The sequence below is a fragment of the Zalophus californianus genome, chromosome 3, assembly GCF_009762305.2.
Source record: "Zalophus californianus isolate mZalCal1 chromosome 3, mZalCal1.pri.v2, whole genome shotgun sequence".
NCBI classification, from domain to species: Eukaryota; Metazoa; Chordata; class Mammalia; order Carnivora; family Otariidae; genus Zalophus; species Zalophus californianus.
This window is the reverse complement of record NC_045597.1, coordinates 80,712,889-80,730,667: the sequence shown is the minus strand read 5'-3', so window position 1 is coordinate 80,730,667 and position 17,779 is coordinate 80,712,889. Positions and strand designations below refer to the sequence as shown.

General features: G+C 37.0%; 1 protein-coding gene across 7 annotated transcripts in view; it reads left to right on the top strand.

The window, feature by feature from the left end:
* Nucleotides 1-17,779, top strand: part of RNF17 (ring finger protein 17) — a 139,296-nt gene that overhangs the window by 75,762 nt on the left and 45,755 nt on the right. For all 7 annotated transcript variants that reach the window (XM_027589077.1, XM_027589078.1, XM_027589074.1 and 4 more), the window contains 3 exons: nt 2,852-3,079; nt 3,693-3,843; nt 3,996-4,114. In XM_027589077.1, the coding sequence (XP_027444878.1) occupies nt 2,852-3,079; nt 3,693-3,843; nt 3,996-4,114 (498 nt within the window). The remainder of the gene's footprint in view (nt 1-2,851; nt 3,080-3,692; nt 3,844-3,995; nt 4,115-17,779) is intronic.

Sequence of the window (17,779 nt, the reverse complement as noted above, 5' to 3'; positions counted from 1 at the left end):
GCGGTGCAGTGGTAAGAAAAGGCCAGACATGTTTATTCATTTCTGAATGCTCGTACTTTTGCTCAACAAGGACAAATCGAGGTTTCGTGGGTGAGCCTGAAGGACCCCCTTTAAGAAAAGAATTTCAGAGTTTTAACTATAGAATTAAATAAGCAAAATAATATTTATGTAGACTGATAAAAGAAATCCCAACAAATAACAGATTTTCAAAAGTTGACAAATACTACATTACAAAATTCAGATTCATCACAAAATGCTTTCTTATTACATTTTTTATCTGTATATGAACCACCACTTGAAATGCCAGATTTTATGTATTCCCTATAGAGAGAGAAGTCTATTCTCTAGTATAGGTGATTGAAATTTATTTATTGGTAATTTTAAAAAAGTGTTTTTTCTGATCCATAGCTCAATCATGGCTAATGTTCTATAAATTTCTAAAGACTGTAGTTACTTTTAGGAAAACCTATCCTGTTTCTTTCATGTGTATATATATTACATATGTAATAATTTAAGGCATTTCAAATTTTGTTGTATAATGATGAATCTTAAAGTTTGGATTAGCAATGTTAATTTATTTCACTTATTAATAAGTGGGCATATTTCTCATCCATATTGGGACATGTTTAAGAGTGAAAGAGAAGCAATATTATGCCAGAACACAGGTTTAAACCGGGTGGTCTGGTCAGTATACTCATTAAACAATTTGTCATCAGCACCCTCATTGTAGTGGTTTATTATGACATTTATGTTGGACCCTGTATTTTCATGTTGTGACACTAAGGTGATGGGAGTATTTCTGGAATCCTTTCCTACACCAAGATGGCTAGCAATAGCTTAACTCTACAGAAAAGTGGCTATCTATCACAAAATTATATTCCACTAAATACAAGCCAAATGTTTCTCCAACTCAACTTCCCCTTAGTCAACTCAAAATGCTGTATCCAACACCCAAATGAAAAGAAATGTGAGAGAAGAAGAATGAGGGTAGAGTCTATGACCTTTACTAATTGCAGTTAAAAATGTTTACTTTTGAAAATTTTACAAAAAAAATGTTGATTTGCCCCTCCCAAGTTTCCTGTGTAAGTGAGGGATCCTGAAGCTTAAACTCAGGTTTTACTAAAACCACTTCTGGTATTCTGGCAGCCGCAACCAATCTCCTTGCCCTCCAACACCCAGATTCCTATTTTCTGACCACTGCAGCTAGACCTATTGTTTTCATTGTTATCTATTGCCTGTCCTCAAAATAAACCACGAGCTTCCCTTGATCAGTGCCTGCCCTGATCACCTGAGGAAATGAAAAAAAAAAATCCCACAAACCAGTCTCTCTACTGGACTCAACTCTATCATACACAGTACCCACCACCCTTTATAAAATAATATCGCCAAAATAATCTGGCTCCTCCCTACCTCAAAGTTCATGCCATCTTCTATTGCCTTGCTATATCAAACTGTATGTTTTCTTTCAGTTTCTTGAATGTCTAGCTAACTCCTACTTACTCTTTTAAAATCTCTGTTGAAATGTTACTTAATCAGGCAAACGTTCTCCCAGACTAGATTAAATTTCATTGGCCTATGCCAGATCTTTTCTTTATAACTCTTGTTCATGTAATTTATTTTCATGTATGTAACTATGTGTCTCGGGGTCACTATACTTTAAGCACCATGAGAACAGGAACCCTGCCTACTGTGTCCACTGCCACATCTCTGCATCAAGCATTATGCTTGGTTCATGGTATGTATCCAGTAAATATTAGTTGAATGGCGATGAATCCGTGGATCTCTGAAGAGACACCTGGTTAGGTGTTTCGCCTGGGAGTTAGCAGCATATAAATATAAACAAGTCCATTAGAATAAATGAGATTATCACTTTCATCATTCATCTCAATCTCACTTGATGAAAATGCAATTATGAGGATTATCACCTATGAGAAAGAAAGTCCAAAAATGTAGATCAGGAATCTGAGATTGAAGAAAAACCAGGAACCAAAGAAAGAACATTTCGAGAAGGAAAAAGTAGCTAGTGCTGAGAATTCAAGTCAAATAAGGACTGAAATTTGTCCATTAGATTTAGCAACAAAAATTTTTAAGTCACCTTGTTTAGCTAAATCTCAAGCTTATTGTGAAAGAATTTTCTTCTTTATAAAAATAAAGGACATCTAATTATCTGTGGTTTTAGTCTGAACTAATCTGATTTATTAAATATTCTAAATACTTCATCCAATAATTTCTCTCCTTAATACATTTTAATAGTAATTGGTTACCACTTGAACTCTCATTGGCAAATGGATTGATACTTTTTAGTCAGGTTATCAAAAAAATTATGAATAATTCTTCTATTCCTTGTGAGTACAAAATATCAATGGGAAATAGTGAAATTATAAGCAAACTTGGTATTTTAAACTTTTTAAAATAGAAAGTTTGGCTTTTAGGGGGTTTTTGTGCTTTGGTAGTATTTAACCCTTTTTTATTTTTATTTTTAAGATTTTATTTATTTGACAGAGACACAGCAAGAGAGGGAACACAAGCAGGGGGAGCAGGAGAGGGAGAGAGGGAACACAGCAGGGGGAGCAGGAGAGGGAGAAGCAGGCTTCCCGCAGAGCAGGGAGCCCGACATGGGGCTCGATCCCAGGACCCTAGGATCACGACCTGAGCCGAAGGCAGACACTTAACGACTGAGCCACCCAGGCGCCCCGAACCCTTTTTTAAAAAAGAAACTGAAACTGCTATTAATATCAAAACTGAGAAGCAGTGAATCATAGCTAAAATTTGTTCATCTCTAGATCTAAGCAAATACAAGCAAATATTTTGCAAACTGCTCTTTTTGCTAATGGGTTTTGTTATTTTGCAGATACACCCTCAAGGATAATTGCAAAAAGCATACTGAAGTATGGGATCCTTCTCCAGAAGAAATTATTTCAAATGAAGTAAACAGCTTAAATCCTGTGTCTGTAAAATCTCTACCTAATGAGAATCTCCAGTCACTTTATAATAAGGAACTTCCTGTACATATCTGTAATGTGATATCCCCTGAGAAGATTTATGTTCAGTGGTTATTAACAGAAAACTTACTTAATAGGTATAACATATAAGGAAAACATATATTACCTATGGGCTTTTTTCTATATTTTTTCCTGTAAAGATCTAGAAATCATAAATGTGGAATTTTAAAAGCAAAATTATTTCAACAAAACAGTTATTTAAAAACTAGTTAAAAGTACACAAATAGTATCTTTACTAGTTATTTTCACTGTATTATTAGAATTAGTCATTCCACGAATACTTATTGGGCACAACCAGTACTCTAGGTGTTGGGGATATAGTGGTAAAAACATTTACAAGTCTTGACTGTCATGAAGCTTAAATTCTAATAGAGGGAGAGACAATGGACAAATAAAAATGTTTACTGTAGCAGATGATAAAAAAAATAGAGAAAAAGCAGTTGGGGAGGAAGTAATGGATCCTGAAGAAAGAGAGGGAGTAAGCATGAGGCTCTGGAGGAAGATAATCTCACACACAGGGAAGAGCTAGTTCAAAGATCCTGCAGTAGAAATATACTTGGGTATTCAAGGAAGAACAAGGTACCCACTTTGGCTGGTGTGGAATGGGTAAGGAGGGACAGTAGAAGATGTGGTCAGAGAATTATATGTTGTAAGAAAAGGTTTGAAAGTTAAATTTTTTTCTTTATATAGTTTGGAAGAAAAGATGGTAGCTGCTTATGAAAACTCAAAGTGGGAACCTATTAAATGGGAAAATGATATGCACTGTGCTGTTAAGATCCCAGATAAAAATCAGTGGCGAAGAGGCCAGATCATCAGAATGGTTACAGACACATTGGTAGAGGTAAATGAAGAGTTAAAAATAATTGTAAAGGTGAATACGTTCAGTATTTTTGTCCTGAAATTTTTTTAATCTAATTTTATTTTGCTATTTAGTTTGCAAAATATATTTTGAAATATTGTCTTTGCACAGACTCAAAGTTATTGCTTTTATAGGTCTTGCTATATGATGTGGGTGTCGAACTAGTCGTGAATATTACCTGTTTGCGAGAACTTCAAGAAAACCTAAGGACAATGGGAAGATTATCTTTGGAATGCTCTCTGGTTGACATAAGGTAGTTATTTGCTGAATAAATTTTCTCACTATTGAATAATTAATTATAAATCTTTTTTTGGATGGGTTCTTGTCAGTTTTCATTTTACTAACATTCTAAAATTTCATAAATAGTTAATTTTGAGGTTTTAAGAAAAGATAAAAATTTGGAGCACATTAAATTTTAGTGGTTCTAAGGAACAGAGATAGGTCAGTATGATTGGTATCTAAGTAGAATTCAAAGCGTTAAATATTAAACGGGAGGGACATAGGCAGATAGAAATAATACGTGTTTCATAAGCTTAGCATTGCATGGAAAGGCAAAATTGTATAAATTACCAAAAACTGAATTAAAGAGGATTCTGGGAAAGTGGCATGAAGTAATTTTTGAGTCTAGTAGAATTCTACCATAAACACAGAGCAACTTGGATAGCAAAACTAAAGACAGCACAGTCAGTCTCTACAATAAAAGTAAGCAACTAGGTTTCCCTCTGTAAGCCCCCAGGTACAAACAGGTGTGGCACACCATGCCCTTATGGACCCTTACCGTTATCAGCATTTGTGTGGAAGGAAGGCTGACTGAGAATGGTATTTCACTAGAGCATGCAAGCCAATCTGAGAACAGCAACCAAGACTGAGAAGAGAGTAATGCAAGTTGCTCTTCATAGCTGGATGCTAAAGATCTATAATGTGCCACAGTTTCATGGTACTGGAGCCATAGCCATATAACCTTTGGAAGTAAACTGATGCTCTCTTCCATGACCTCACACTGAATAGAAACTGTTGGAAATAAAGCCTAATATTAGCAAGTCAGACAATGGGGCAAAGGAAAGAAAAGATGCAGACAAAAGTAGGGGAGAGGAACAAGATATCAAAATATGAGGCCATATTTTCTGTCATTTTGGTAAAACAACACTGGAGAATTCTAGAGCCATGAAGCTAAGAAAGCAATTGTGATCCACCACTTCCTTCTAAAAGCACAGGAAATTTTATTTCACTTAAAACATGAGCAAAAGAAAGAATTACAGTCAAATTCTGTACAAACTATTATGAGAAAAAAGAATAAAAAGCCAAATAATACCCCTAAAGGCAATGGACACTCACCAAAAAGGCATGCTCACAAAACAATGAAACTGTAAATTTCAAAATGAACTGAAAAATTTAGAAAATTAGAGACACTGAAGAACAACATAAAACAAAATTATAAAAACTCAGAAATAAGATTTACAGAAAAAGGAAATTTGAAATGAGAAATAACACTCAAGAAAGAATTAGAAATAAAAGAAAATTTAAAAACCATATCAGAAATACAGACTAAACTAGAAAAAACACAAAAGCAAATACACAAAGATAGTATCTTAAGAGACATAGAAGGCAGAGGGGTGCCTGGGTGAGTCATTTGGTTACGTGTCTACCTTCAGTTCAGGTCGTGATCCCAAGGTTCTGGGATCGAGCTCCACGTCAGGCTCCCTGCTCAGCAGGAAGCCTGCTTCTCCCTCTTCCTCTGCCTGCTCCTCTCCCTGCTGGCATGCACGCACATTCTCTGTCAAATAAAATAAATAGAAGATAGAAAGGAGAACAAACCTTTTTTTTTTTAATTTTATTATGTTAGTCACCATACAGTACATCATATGGTTTCACTTACTTGTGGAACATACGGAATAGGATGGAGGACATTCGGAGAAGGAAGGGAAAAATGAAGGGAGGGAAATTGGAGGGAGAGATGAACCATGAGAGACTATGGACTCTGAGGACAAACTTTTTTAAAAAAAGCCAAAAATCCAAAATATTAAAACAAAAGATCTCTAAAATAGATCAAAAAAGGCTCAACATATGTGTAATAGGAATCTCAAAGAAAAAAATTAAATAGAACAAAACAAATACTAAAAACTACAAGAAAGTGTTCCTAAAATAAAAGACTACTTAAAACTCTATATAAAAGGGCACACTGAATGTCTTGGAAAATTAATTCAGGAATGCTGACACTCAGAGATTAGTAAAATTATTAATTTATAAGAGGAAGATCACAGTCATCACCAACACTTGATGCCAGATGGTAGCGGAGTAACATTTTTATTTTATTTTTTAAAGATTTTATTTATTTATTTGACAGAGAGAGACACAGCAAGAGAGGGAACACAAGCAGGGAGATTGGGAGAGGGAGAAGCAGGCTTCCCGCTGAGCAGGGAGCCTAATGTGGGGCTCCATCCCAGGACCCTGGGATCATGACCTGAGCCAAAGGCAGACGCTTAACAACTGAGCCACCCAGGCGCCCCTGGAGTAACATTTTTAAAATACTCAAAGAAAATGGCAAGGTATGGGTTTTATATCCACCCAAACTAACCTTCAGGTATAAAGACTACAAACTAGGAACCACTCCTGAGGAATCTATAAGAGAACAAGCTTTAATCAACAGTACGTGAGAGAGTTTGACTTAAGAACTGGTGGTGAGTGTTACATTTATTTTACCTAAAGAACAAAGACTAAATGATCATTGTTAGGGAAGCAGTGTAGTATGGAAAGTAGATATGGCACAATTTCAAAAAAAATGTAGGGAGATAGAAAGGAAAGTATTTGTGAAAAGTGGAATAAGCTTGCCTTTTGCCTTATTAACTAGGAGTATTTCCAATAAGATGCTGGGGAGAAGTTGCTAACAGTATTGATTTAATATGGGAACTGTGTTAACATTTTATATAAACAATTTAGCAAAACTAGTAAGAAAAATGAAATTACAGTCTCTTAGAGAGAAACTTCTTCAAACAACTTTTTTTTTTTTTTTTTTTTTTTTAAGAGAGAGGGAGAGGTAGGGAAGGATGGGTGCAGCAGGGCAGAGGGGGAGAGAGAATCTCAAGCAGGTTCCAGTGCAGAGCTTGACACAGCCAGTGCAGAGCTTGACACAGCCAGATTTCACAACCCTGAGATCATGACCTAAGCTGAAATCAAGACTCTTAACTGACTGAGCCAGCCAGGCGCCCCTTCTTCAAATGACTTTAGAACATAATAAGCCATCTGTACATACTTACCAGAATATATCCTAAGGACAAAAAAAATAACTGTCCCCCCCCAAAATCAACCGTTTTTTCATTAATCCCAAAGTTGGTTGTAATGTTACTGAAACTACTGTGTGTGTATTGTGGGATAAGTCAAAATTATAATTACGTATGTAATATTGAGACCTGGTATGGTTGATACATGATAAAGATGGTAAGATTAAGGTTAATTTACCTTGTACTCCTGATTTTGAATCAGAATTATAACTAGAAACTCGTGGTATTTTCATTGTAAAAAATACATGTCTTTGGGGGCACCTGGGTGGATCAGTCGTTAAGCATCTGCCTTTGGCTCAGGTCATGATCCCAGGATCATGATCCCAGGGTCCTGGGATCGAGCCCCACATTGGGCTCCCTGCTCGGCAGGAAGTCTGCTTCTCCCTCTCCCACTCCCGCTCCCCCTGCTTGTGTTCCCTCTCTCGCTGTGTCTCTCTCTGTCAAATAAATAAGTACAATCTTAAAAAAAAAAAAATACATGTCTTTTAGCCTTATAACATGAAGGACCTAGTAGCAGTGACCTGTGCTGGTGTACAAATTGTGGTCTCCAAATACCATTTCCCAATAAAAGAAATTGGAGCTCTTTGGGACACTATCTGATTCCACATCTTGGGCAGGAAATGTACAGTGTGAACCTAGAATATCGTCATAGCAAAAAACAAAGCTGTAAAAAAAAAAATGTTATGACAAAAGGACTCAGTAGCCAATCTGAATAAACTTCCACTGACCAAATATGAGACAACTTTAGCATCAGTAAGTAGTTGTAATGTGGTAAAGCATTTGACATATTTAAATCCCTAAGTTCATAAAGTGATTTAAAAAATCTTATTGGTCACCTTCACATAATTCTAGGGAACAACCTCATTATTCTGAAACTGGTGAATAAGGAAAATGAAAATTTGTCTTGCTTTTCCTATACTATCTATATCTCAGGGTAATCAAATAGTTGATAAGGGGAAGTTGTTCTTTGTAAGTATTCCAGCTAACAAAGGAAGAATGATATCATTAAAACTCTACCATTTTGCAACCCTAATAAACTAAGTAGTCAGCGGCGCCTGGGTGGCTCAGTTGGTTAAGTAGTGTCTGCCTTCGGCTCGGGTCGTGGTCCAGGGGTCCTGGGATTGAGCCCGCATTGGGCTCCCTGCTCTGCAGGAAGCCTGCTTCTACCTCTCCCACTTCCCCTGCTTGTGTTCCCTCTCTTGCTGTATCTCTCTCTGTCAAATAAATAAATAAATTCTTAAAGAAAAAAAAAAAACTAGAGTCTAGACTGATTGTCAGTGGCTGCTAATATCACAGAATGAAAATTGGGCATCATGTGCTTCATGATAGAAGTACACAGCACCACCTATGAATACTATTGCTGAAATAAGTAGAAACCTGAACCTGATCAATACTGCATACCTAACTATGAATTTAAAGGAGATTCAAGGGACAGAGGAACATATTAAACATTGTGGAATGCAGTCAGCTAAATCCGATCATGGAAGCAGTAGAACAAATGACTCTGTTTCTTTAACAAAAAATCGTAAGGGATAGAATTCAAAATAATGTTTTGAAACATCAGGAAAACATGAACACTATCTGGTTGATATTAAAGAATTTTTTTTAGGTGTATTAATGGTACTGTGGTTAGGTTTGTTTAAAAAGACTTTTATTGAAGTGTAATTGGTGTACAGTATTCATTTCAGGTGTGCCATATAGCGATTCGATATTTTATATACATTACCAAATGGTCACCGCAGTAAGTCTTCTTACTGTTTGTTACCATACAAAGTTGTTACAGCCTCTGTCTTATTTATTTTATAACTGGAAAATTGTACCTCTTACTCCCCTACACCTATTTCATACATCTCCCGTCACCCTTCCCCTCTGGCAGCCACCAGTTTGTTCTCTGTATCTGAGTCTGTTTATTCATTTGTTTTGTTTTTTAGACTCCAAATATAAGTGAAATCATATGGTATTTGTCTTTCTCTGTCTGACTTCACTCAGCATAATACCCTCTAGGTCTACCCTTGTTGTTGCAAATGGCAAGATATCATTCTTTTTTTTATGGCTGAGTAATGTTCCATGGTATGTATATGCCACATCTTTATCCATTCAACTGTCAGTGGATACTTGGGTTACTTCCACGTTTTGGCTATTGTAAATAATGTTGCCCTAAATATAGGAGTGCATATATCTTTTTCAGTTAGTGTTTTTGGATTCTTTGAGTAAATGCCTAATAATGGAATTATTGCATCTTATGGTAATTCTATTTTTAATTTGTTAAGGAACCTCCATATTGTTTTCCACAGTAGCTGCACGAGTTTGCATTCCTACCAACAGTGTACAAGCGTTCCTTTTTCTCCGCATCCTCACCAACACATTATTCTTATGGGGTTTTTTGTATGTTATTTATGCATTTTAATTTTTTAAGTTTTTGTTCAACTTCTAGTTAACAGTGTATTATTAGATTCAGGTGTACAATATAGTGATTCAATACCTGGTGCTCATCACAAGTGCTTGTGTTATAGCCATTCTGACAGGTGTGAGGTGATATCTCATTATGATTTTGATTTGCATTTCTCTGATGATTAGTATTCTTTTCATGTCTGTTGGCCATCTGGATGTCTTCTTTGGAGAAATGTCTGTTCATGTCTTCTGCCCATTTTTAATTGGATTGTTTTTTGGGTGTTGAGTTGTATATGTTCTTTATATATTTTGGATGCTAACCCTTTATTGGATATAACATTTGCACATAATCTTCTCCCATTCAGTAGGTTGTCTTTTTGTTTTGTTGGTTGTTTCCATTGCCATGCAAAAGCTTTTTATCTTGGTGTAGTCCTGATAGTTTATTTTTGCTTTTGTTTCCCTTGCCTCAGAAAGCGTACCTAGGGGTCCCTGGGTGGCTCGGTTGGTTGGGTGACTGCCTTCAGCTCAGGTCATAGTCCTGGAGTCCTGGGATCGAGTCCCACGTCGGGCTCCCTGCTTGGCGGGGAGTCTGCTTCTCCCTCTGACCCTCCCCCCTCTCATGCTCTCTCTCTCTATCTCATTCTCTCTCTCAAATAAATAAATAAAATCTTTAAAAAAAAAAGAAAAGAGAAGAAAGCATACCTAGAAAAACGTTGCTGTGGCCTATGTCAGAGAAATTACTGCCTGTGTTCTTTGTTAGGATTTTTATGGTTTCAAGTCTCATTTAGGTCATTTTTTCTAAAGACCTACAGATGGGCAAACCACAATAGAATATCACCTCACACATGTTAGAATAGCTATTCTCAAAAAGACAAATAACAAATGTTGGTGAGGATGTAGAGAAAAGGAAAACCTGATGCCCTATTGGAATATAAATTGGTGCAGTCACTATGGAAAACACTATAGAGGTTCCTCAGAAATTTAAAATGGAACCACTATATGATCCAGCAGTTCCACTTCTAGATATTTATAAAAAAACAACTGAAACACTGATTCAAAAAGACATATGCACCACTGTGTTCATTTCAGCATTATTTACAATAGCCAAGAAGTGGAAGCAACCTCACTGTCAACCAATAGATGAATGCATAAAGAAGATGTGTGAGGTGATACCCCATTGTACCAGGGTAATGCTCGCCTTGTAGAATGAGTTTGGAAGCATTTGTTCCTTTTTAACTTTTGAAATAGTTTGAGGGTAAGTATTATCCTTTCCTTAAATGTTTGTTATAATTCACCTATGAGGCCATCTGGTTCTGGACTTTTGTTGGGATGTTTTTTTTTATTATTATTATTACTGTTTCACATTCATTACTACCAATTGGTCTGTTCAGATTATCTATTTCTTCCTGATTATGTCTTGGAAGATTCTGTGTTGTTGTGTTTTTCTAAGATTTTATTTATTTGACAGAGACACAGTGAGCGAGAGAACACAAGCAGGGGGAGTGGGAGAGGGAACAGCAGACTCCCGGCTGAGCGGGGATCCCAATGCGGGGCTCAATTCTGGGACCCTGGGGTCATGACCTGAGCTGAAGGCAGATGTTTAACGACTGAGCCACCCAGGTGCCCCAGAAGATTCTGTGTTTTTAAGAACTTATCTGTTTGTCCCATTTGTTGATGAGTAATTGTTCATAATAGATTTTTATGAGACTCAATATGGGTATATATTATTATTGGATTTCTTTTTTTTAATTTAATTTTATTATGTTAGTCACCATACAGTACATGATTAGTTTTTGATGTAGTATTCCATGATTCATTGTTTTCATACAACACCCAGTGCTCCATGCACTATGTGCCTTCCTTAATACCCATCACCGGGCTAACCCATCCCCCCACCCCCATCTAAAACCCTCAGTTTATTTCTCAGAGTCCATAGTCTCTAATTGTTCATCTCCCCTTCCAATCCCCCCCCTTCATTTTTCCCTTCCTTCTCCTAATGTCCTCCATGCTATTCCTTATGTTCCACAAATAAGTGAAACCATATGATAATTGACTTTCTCTGCTTGACTTATTTCACTTAGCATAATCTCCTCCAGTCCCATCCATGTTGATGTAAAAGTTGAGTAGTCATCCTTTCTGATGGCTGAGTAATATCCCATTGTGTATATGGACCACATCTTTATCCATTCATCTGTTGAAGGGCATCTCGGCTCTTTCCACAGTTTGGCTATTGCAGACATTGCTGCTATGAACATTGGGGTGCATATGGCCCTTCTTTTCACTACATCTGTGTCTTTGGGGTAGATACCCAGTAGTGCAATTGCTGGGTCATAGGGTAGCTCTATTTTTAATTTTTTGAGGAACCTCCACACTGTTTTCCAAAGTGGCTATACCAACTTGCATTCCCACCAACAGTATAAGAGGGTTCCCCTTTCTCTACAACCTCTCCAACATTTGTTGTTTCTTTCCTTGTCAATTTTTGCCATTCTAACTGGTGTAAGGTGGTATCTCAGTGTGGTTTTAATTTGAATTTCCCTGATGGCTAATGATGATGGAAATTTTTTCATGTATCTGTTAGCCATTTGTATGTCTTCTTCAGAGAAATGTCTGTTCTTGTCTTCTGCCCATCTTTTGACTTGATTATTTGTTTTTTTGGTGTTGAGTTTGAAAAGTTCTTTATAGATCTTGGATATCAGCCCTTTGTCTGGGGTGTCATTTGCAAATATCTTCTCCCATTCTGTGGGTTGACTCTTTTTGGTTGACTGTTTCCTTTGCTGTACAGAAGCTTTTTATCTTGATGACATCCCAAAAGTTCATTTTTGCTTTTGTTTCACTTGCCTTTGGAGATGTATTTTGAAAGAAGTTGCTGAGGCTGATGTCGAAGAGCTTACTGCCTATGTTCTCCTCTAGGATTTTGATGGATTCCTGTCCCACGTTGAGGTCTTTCATCCATTTTGAGTTTATCTTTGTGTATGGTGTTAGAGAATGGTCGAGTTTCATTCTTCTGTATAGAGCTGTCCAATTAGAATGGAAAAAATGATTGGAGTCTCGAAGGGCAGAAATGAAAGCTGAACTGGCAGAACTTAAAAATGTTATCAATGAGATCCAGTCTAAACTAGATGATCGAACAGCTAGCATAAGCGAGGCAGAAGAATGAATTAGTGATCTAAAAGACCAATTGATACAAAAGAAGGAAAAAGAGGAGGCCATGGAGAAACAAATCAAAATCCATGAAAACAGAATTAGAGAAATAAGTGACAACATGAAATGTTCCAATGTCAGAATTATTGGGATCCCTGAGGGGGTGGAGAGAGAGAGAGAGAGAGGACTAGAAGGTATATTTGAGCAAATCGTAGCTGAGAACTTCCCTAATCTGGGGAATGAAACAAACTTTCATGTCCTAGAGGCAGAGAGGACCCCTCCCAAGATCAAGGAAAACAGGCTAGTGCCCCGGCATGTAATAAATAGTAAAACTCACAAATCTTAGAACCAAGGAAACCATCTTAAGGCCAGTTAGGGGGAAGAGAGTCCTTACATACAGAGGGAGGAAAATCAGAATAACGTCAGACCTATCCATAGAGACCTGGCAAGCCAGAAGGGGCTGGCAAGACATATTGAGAAGAACATGCAGCCAAGAATACTTTATCAGGCAAGGCTGTCATTTAGAATGGATAGAGAGATGCAGAGCTTCCAAGACCAGCGGAAACTGAAAGAATATGTGACCACTAAGCTGGCCCTGCAAGAAATATTAAGGGGGGGGTTCTATAAAAGGAGAAAGACCCCAAGAGTGATATAGAACAGAAATTTACAGAGACCATCTATAGAAACAAGGACTTCACAGGCAATATGATGGCAATAAATTCATATCTTTCAATAACCACTCTCAACGTCAGTGGCCTAAATGCTCCTATAAAACAGCACAGGGTTGCAGATTGGATAAAAAGACAGGACCCATCCATATGCTGTCTACAAGAGACTCATTTTGAACCTAAAGATACATCCAGACTGAAAGTGAAGGGATGGAGATCCATCTTCCATGCCAACGGACCTCAAAAGAAAGCTGGGTAGCAATTCTTATATCAGACAAATTAGATTTTAAGCTAAAGCCTGTAGTTAGAGACACAGAAGGACACTATATCATTCTTAAAAGGTCTGTCCAACAAGAAGATCCAACAATTGTAAATATCTATGCCCCCAGGATGGGAGCAGCCAAGTACATGAGCCAACTGTTCACCAAAATAGAGTCATATTGATAATACGTTAATTGTAGGAGACCTCAATACTCCATTCTCAGCAATAGACAGATCATCTAAGCAGAAAATAAAGAAACAAGAGCTTTGAGTGACACGCTGGACCAGATGGACCTCATAGATATATACAGAACATTCCACCCTGAAACAACAGAATACTCATTCTTCTCGAGTGCACACAGAACTTTCTCCAGAATAGACCACATATTGGGTCACAAATCAGGTCTCAACCGATATCAAAAGATTGAGATTATTCCCTGCATATTCTCAGACCATAATGCTTTAAAACTGGAACTCAATCACAAGAAAAAATTTGGCGGAAATTCAAACACTTGGAAGCTAAAGACCATTCTGCTCAAGAATGTTTGGGTTAACCAGGAAATCAAAGAAGAACTTAAAACAGTTCATGGAAACCACTGAGAATGAAAACACATTGGTCCAAAACCTATGGGATACTGCAAAGGCAGTCCTAAGGGGGAAATACACAGCCATCCAAGCCTCACTCAAAAAAATAGAAAAATCCCAAATTCACCAACTTTACACCTTGAACTAGAGAAAAAGTAACAAAAGATGCCTAAGCTATGCATTAGAAGAGAAGTAATTAAGATTAGAGCAGAAACGAATGAATTAGAAACCAGAAACACAGTATCAGATCAACGAAACTAGAAACTGGTTCTTTGAAAGAATAAGATCGATAAACCATTGGCCAGATTTATCCAGATGAAAAGAGAAAGGACCCAAATTAATAAAATTATGAATGAAAGGGGAGAGATCACGACTAACACCAAGGAAATAGAAACACTTATTAGTAATTATTATCAACAACTATATGCCAATAAATTAAACAGCCTGGAAGAAATGGATGCCTTCCTGAAAACCAATAAACTACCAAGACTGAAACAGGAGGAAATTGACAATCTGAATAGGCCAATAACCAGTAACGAGATTGAAGCAGTGATCAAAAACCTCCCCAAAAACAAGAGTCCAGGGCCTGATGGATTCCCGGGTGAATTCTACCAAACATTCAAAGAAGAAATAATACCTATTCTCCTGAAGCTGTTTCAAAAAATAGAAACAGAAGGAAAGTTTCCAGACTCAATTCTTTGAGGCCAGCATTACCTTAATCCCCAAACCAGGCAAAGACCCCATCAAAAAGAATTTCAGGCCTATATCCCTGATGAATATGGATTCCAAAATTCTCAAAAAATCCTAATAGGATCCAACAATACATTAAAAGGATCATCCACCACTGCCAAGTGTGATTTATCCCCAGGATGCAAGGGTGGTTCAACATTTGCAAATCAGTCAGTGTGATAGAACATATTAAAGGAGGGAAGAACCATATGGTCCTCTCAATTGATGCAGAAAAAGCATTTGACAAAATATAGCATCCTTTTCTGATTAAAACTCTTCAGAGTATAGGGATAGAAGGAACATTCCTCAAGTTCATAAAATCCATCAATGAAAAACCCACAGTAAATATCATCCTCAGTGGGGAAAAGCTGAGAGCCTTTCCCTTAAGATCAGGAACACGACAAAGATGCTCACTCTCGCCACTATTGTTCAACATAGTACTAGAAGTCCTAGCAACAGCAATCAGACAACAAAAAGACATAAAATGTATTCAAACTGGCAAAGAAGCCAAACTCTCTCCACAGATGACATGATACTTTATGTGGAAAACCCAAAAGACTCCACCCCCAAATTACTAGAACTCATACAGCAATGTAGTAATGTGGCAGGATACAAAATCAATGCACAAAAATCAGTTGCTTTCTTATACACTAACAATGCAGCTGTAGAAAGAGAAATTAGAGAATTGATTCCATTGACCATAAGATAACTCGGAATAAACCTAACCAAAGAGGCAAAGGATCTATACTCTAGGAACTACAGAACACTCATGAAAGAAATTGAAGACACAAAAAGATGGAAAAACATTCCATGCTCATGGATCGGAAGAATAAACATTGTTAAAATGTCTATGCTGTCCAGAGCAATCTATACCTTCAACGCCATCCCAATCAAAATTCCAATGACATTTTTCAAAGTGCTGGAACAAACAATCCTAAAGTTTGTATGGAATCAGAAAAGACCTCGAATTGCCAAGGAAATGTTGAAAAAGAAAAACAAAGCTGGGGGCATCACGTTGCCCGTTTTCAAGCTATATTACAAAGCTGTGATCACCAAGACAGCATGGTACTGACAGAAAAGCAGACATATAGACCACTGGAACAGAATAGAGAGCCCAGATATGGACCCTCAACTCTATGGTCAAATAATCTTCGACAAAGCAGGAAAAAATATGCAATGGAAAAAGGACAGTCTCTTCAGTAAATGGTGCTAAGGAAGTTGGACAGCTATTAATTGGATTTCTGTTTGAAAAGTACAGAAGTGGTGATTTCCTGCTTCTAGGGGACCTTTCTTCATTGAGAAATCCATGGCAATATAATTCTTTGTAACAAGAATTTTAGAATTTTATAGAAGGGATTAGGAGGTACAAACTTACCATTATAAAATAAATAAGTCATGGAGATGAAAAGTTGTCAGCATAGGGAATATAGTCAATAATGTTACGATAATGTATGGTGACAAATTTACACTGGTGAGCACTGAGCAATGTATGGAATTATTGAATCAATATGTTGAACACTTGAAACTAGTATAACATTGTATGTTAATTACACTTTAATAAAAATAAAAGAATTATAGAATCTTAGACTTGGAACTCAAAGATTTTAGAAGCATCATGACAGTAATTCTTTGTATACCAGCCCTAATAAATGGACATTCAAGACCTTCTCACTTCAGTGCTGTGAAGCATATTTCTCAAAGGAGGTTGTTTCTTTATCAGGCAGCTTCAGCCACTAGTATTTCCTTACATGGCATTAAGATTGGTCTCCCCATAGGATACTTTGTTCTAGTGACCCCTTTCTATTCTAATTGCTGGTAAACCATTTATTTAATGTCCTTGAAGAGCTTATAATAGTAGTTATCATAATCCACCTGTTTGCACAGAACATTTCTCTAATCTTACAGGTACCTCTCTCACTGTCTGTGATTACTAATAGTGACTGTGGGACCATATCTACAAATTTTTTCTATAAATTGAAAGAATTTAATGCCCCGGAATGGAAATCTCCAGCTGACATACTATAAAAATCTTATCCTAGTTTTCACTTCTCCCTTGCACGGTTCAATCAGAACAATTGAACAGAATTCTATAAGTCCTTTAATTGTATCCAGTAATGTAGAGAATGTGTTCCTGTACACACCTTGGATTACAGCTTTTGGACTCTAATGGAATACCATTATTTCAAGAGTCTAATAACCTTAACTACATCTGGACCCTGTATTAATTACCTTATAGGCATTACTTTAATCCTCATAATAAACCTTACAGCTATAGATAAGGTATTATTTATAGATAAGGAAATTGAGTCTTCAAGAGGTCAAGTAATTATCCAGAGTAATGCATCTATTAACTGTTGAGCTAGGATTATAAACAAGGTCTGAATTGAGAATTGGAGCTCTAATTACTGTTTTACCACTCTTCTGAGAACTCTCTTATTTTAGGAAAATTTACATAACATACAATTTGCCATTTTTAGTGTATATTTCAGTGGTATTAAGTACATTCAGAATGTTGTGCAACCTTTACCACTATCTATTTCCATTTTCATCTTTCCCAACTGAAACATACAGTTTTATGAATATAGACTAAAGATTTCTTTAAATGTTGTTAGTACTTTCAGATGTTTAAAAGGGACACCTGGGTGGTTCAGTTGGTTGGGCATCTGCCTTTGGCTCAGGTCATGATCCCAGGGTCCTGGAATCGAGCCCTGCATCGGGCTGCCTGCTCAGCAGGGACCCTGCTTCTCTCTCTACCTGCCGCTCCCCCTGATTGTGCTCTCTCTCTCTCTGACAAAATCATCAAAAAAAGATGTTTAAAAGTTAATGTTTACAAAACGTATATTCATAGTAGATCTGGTAAAATCT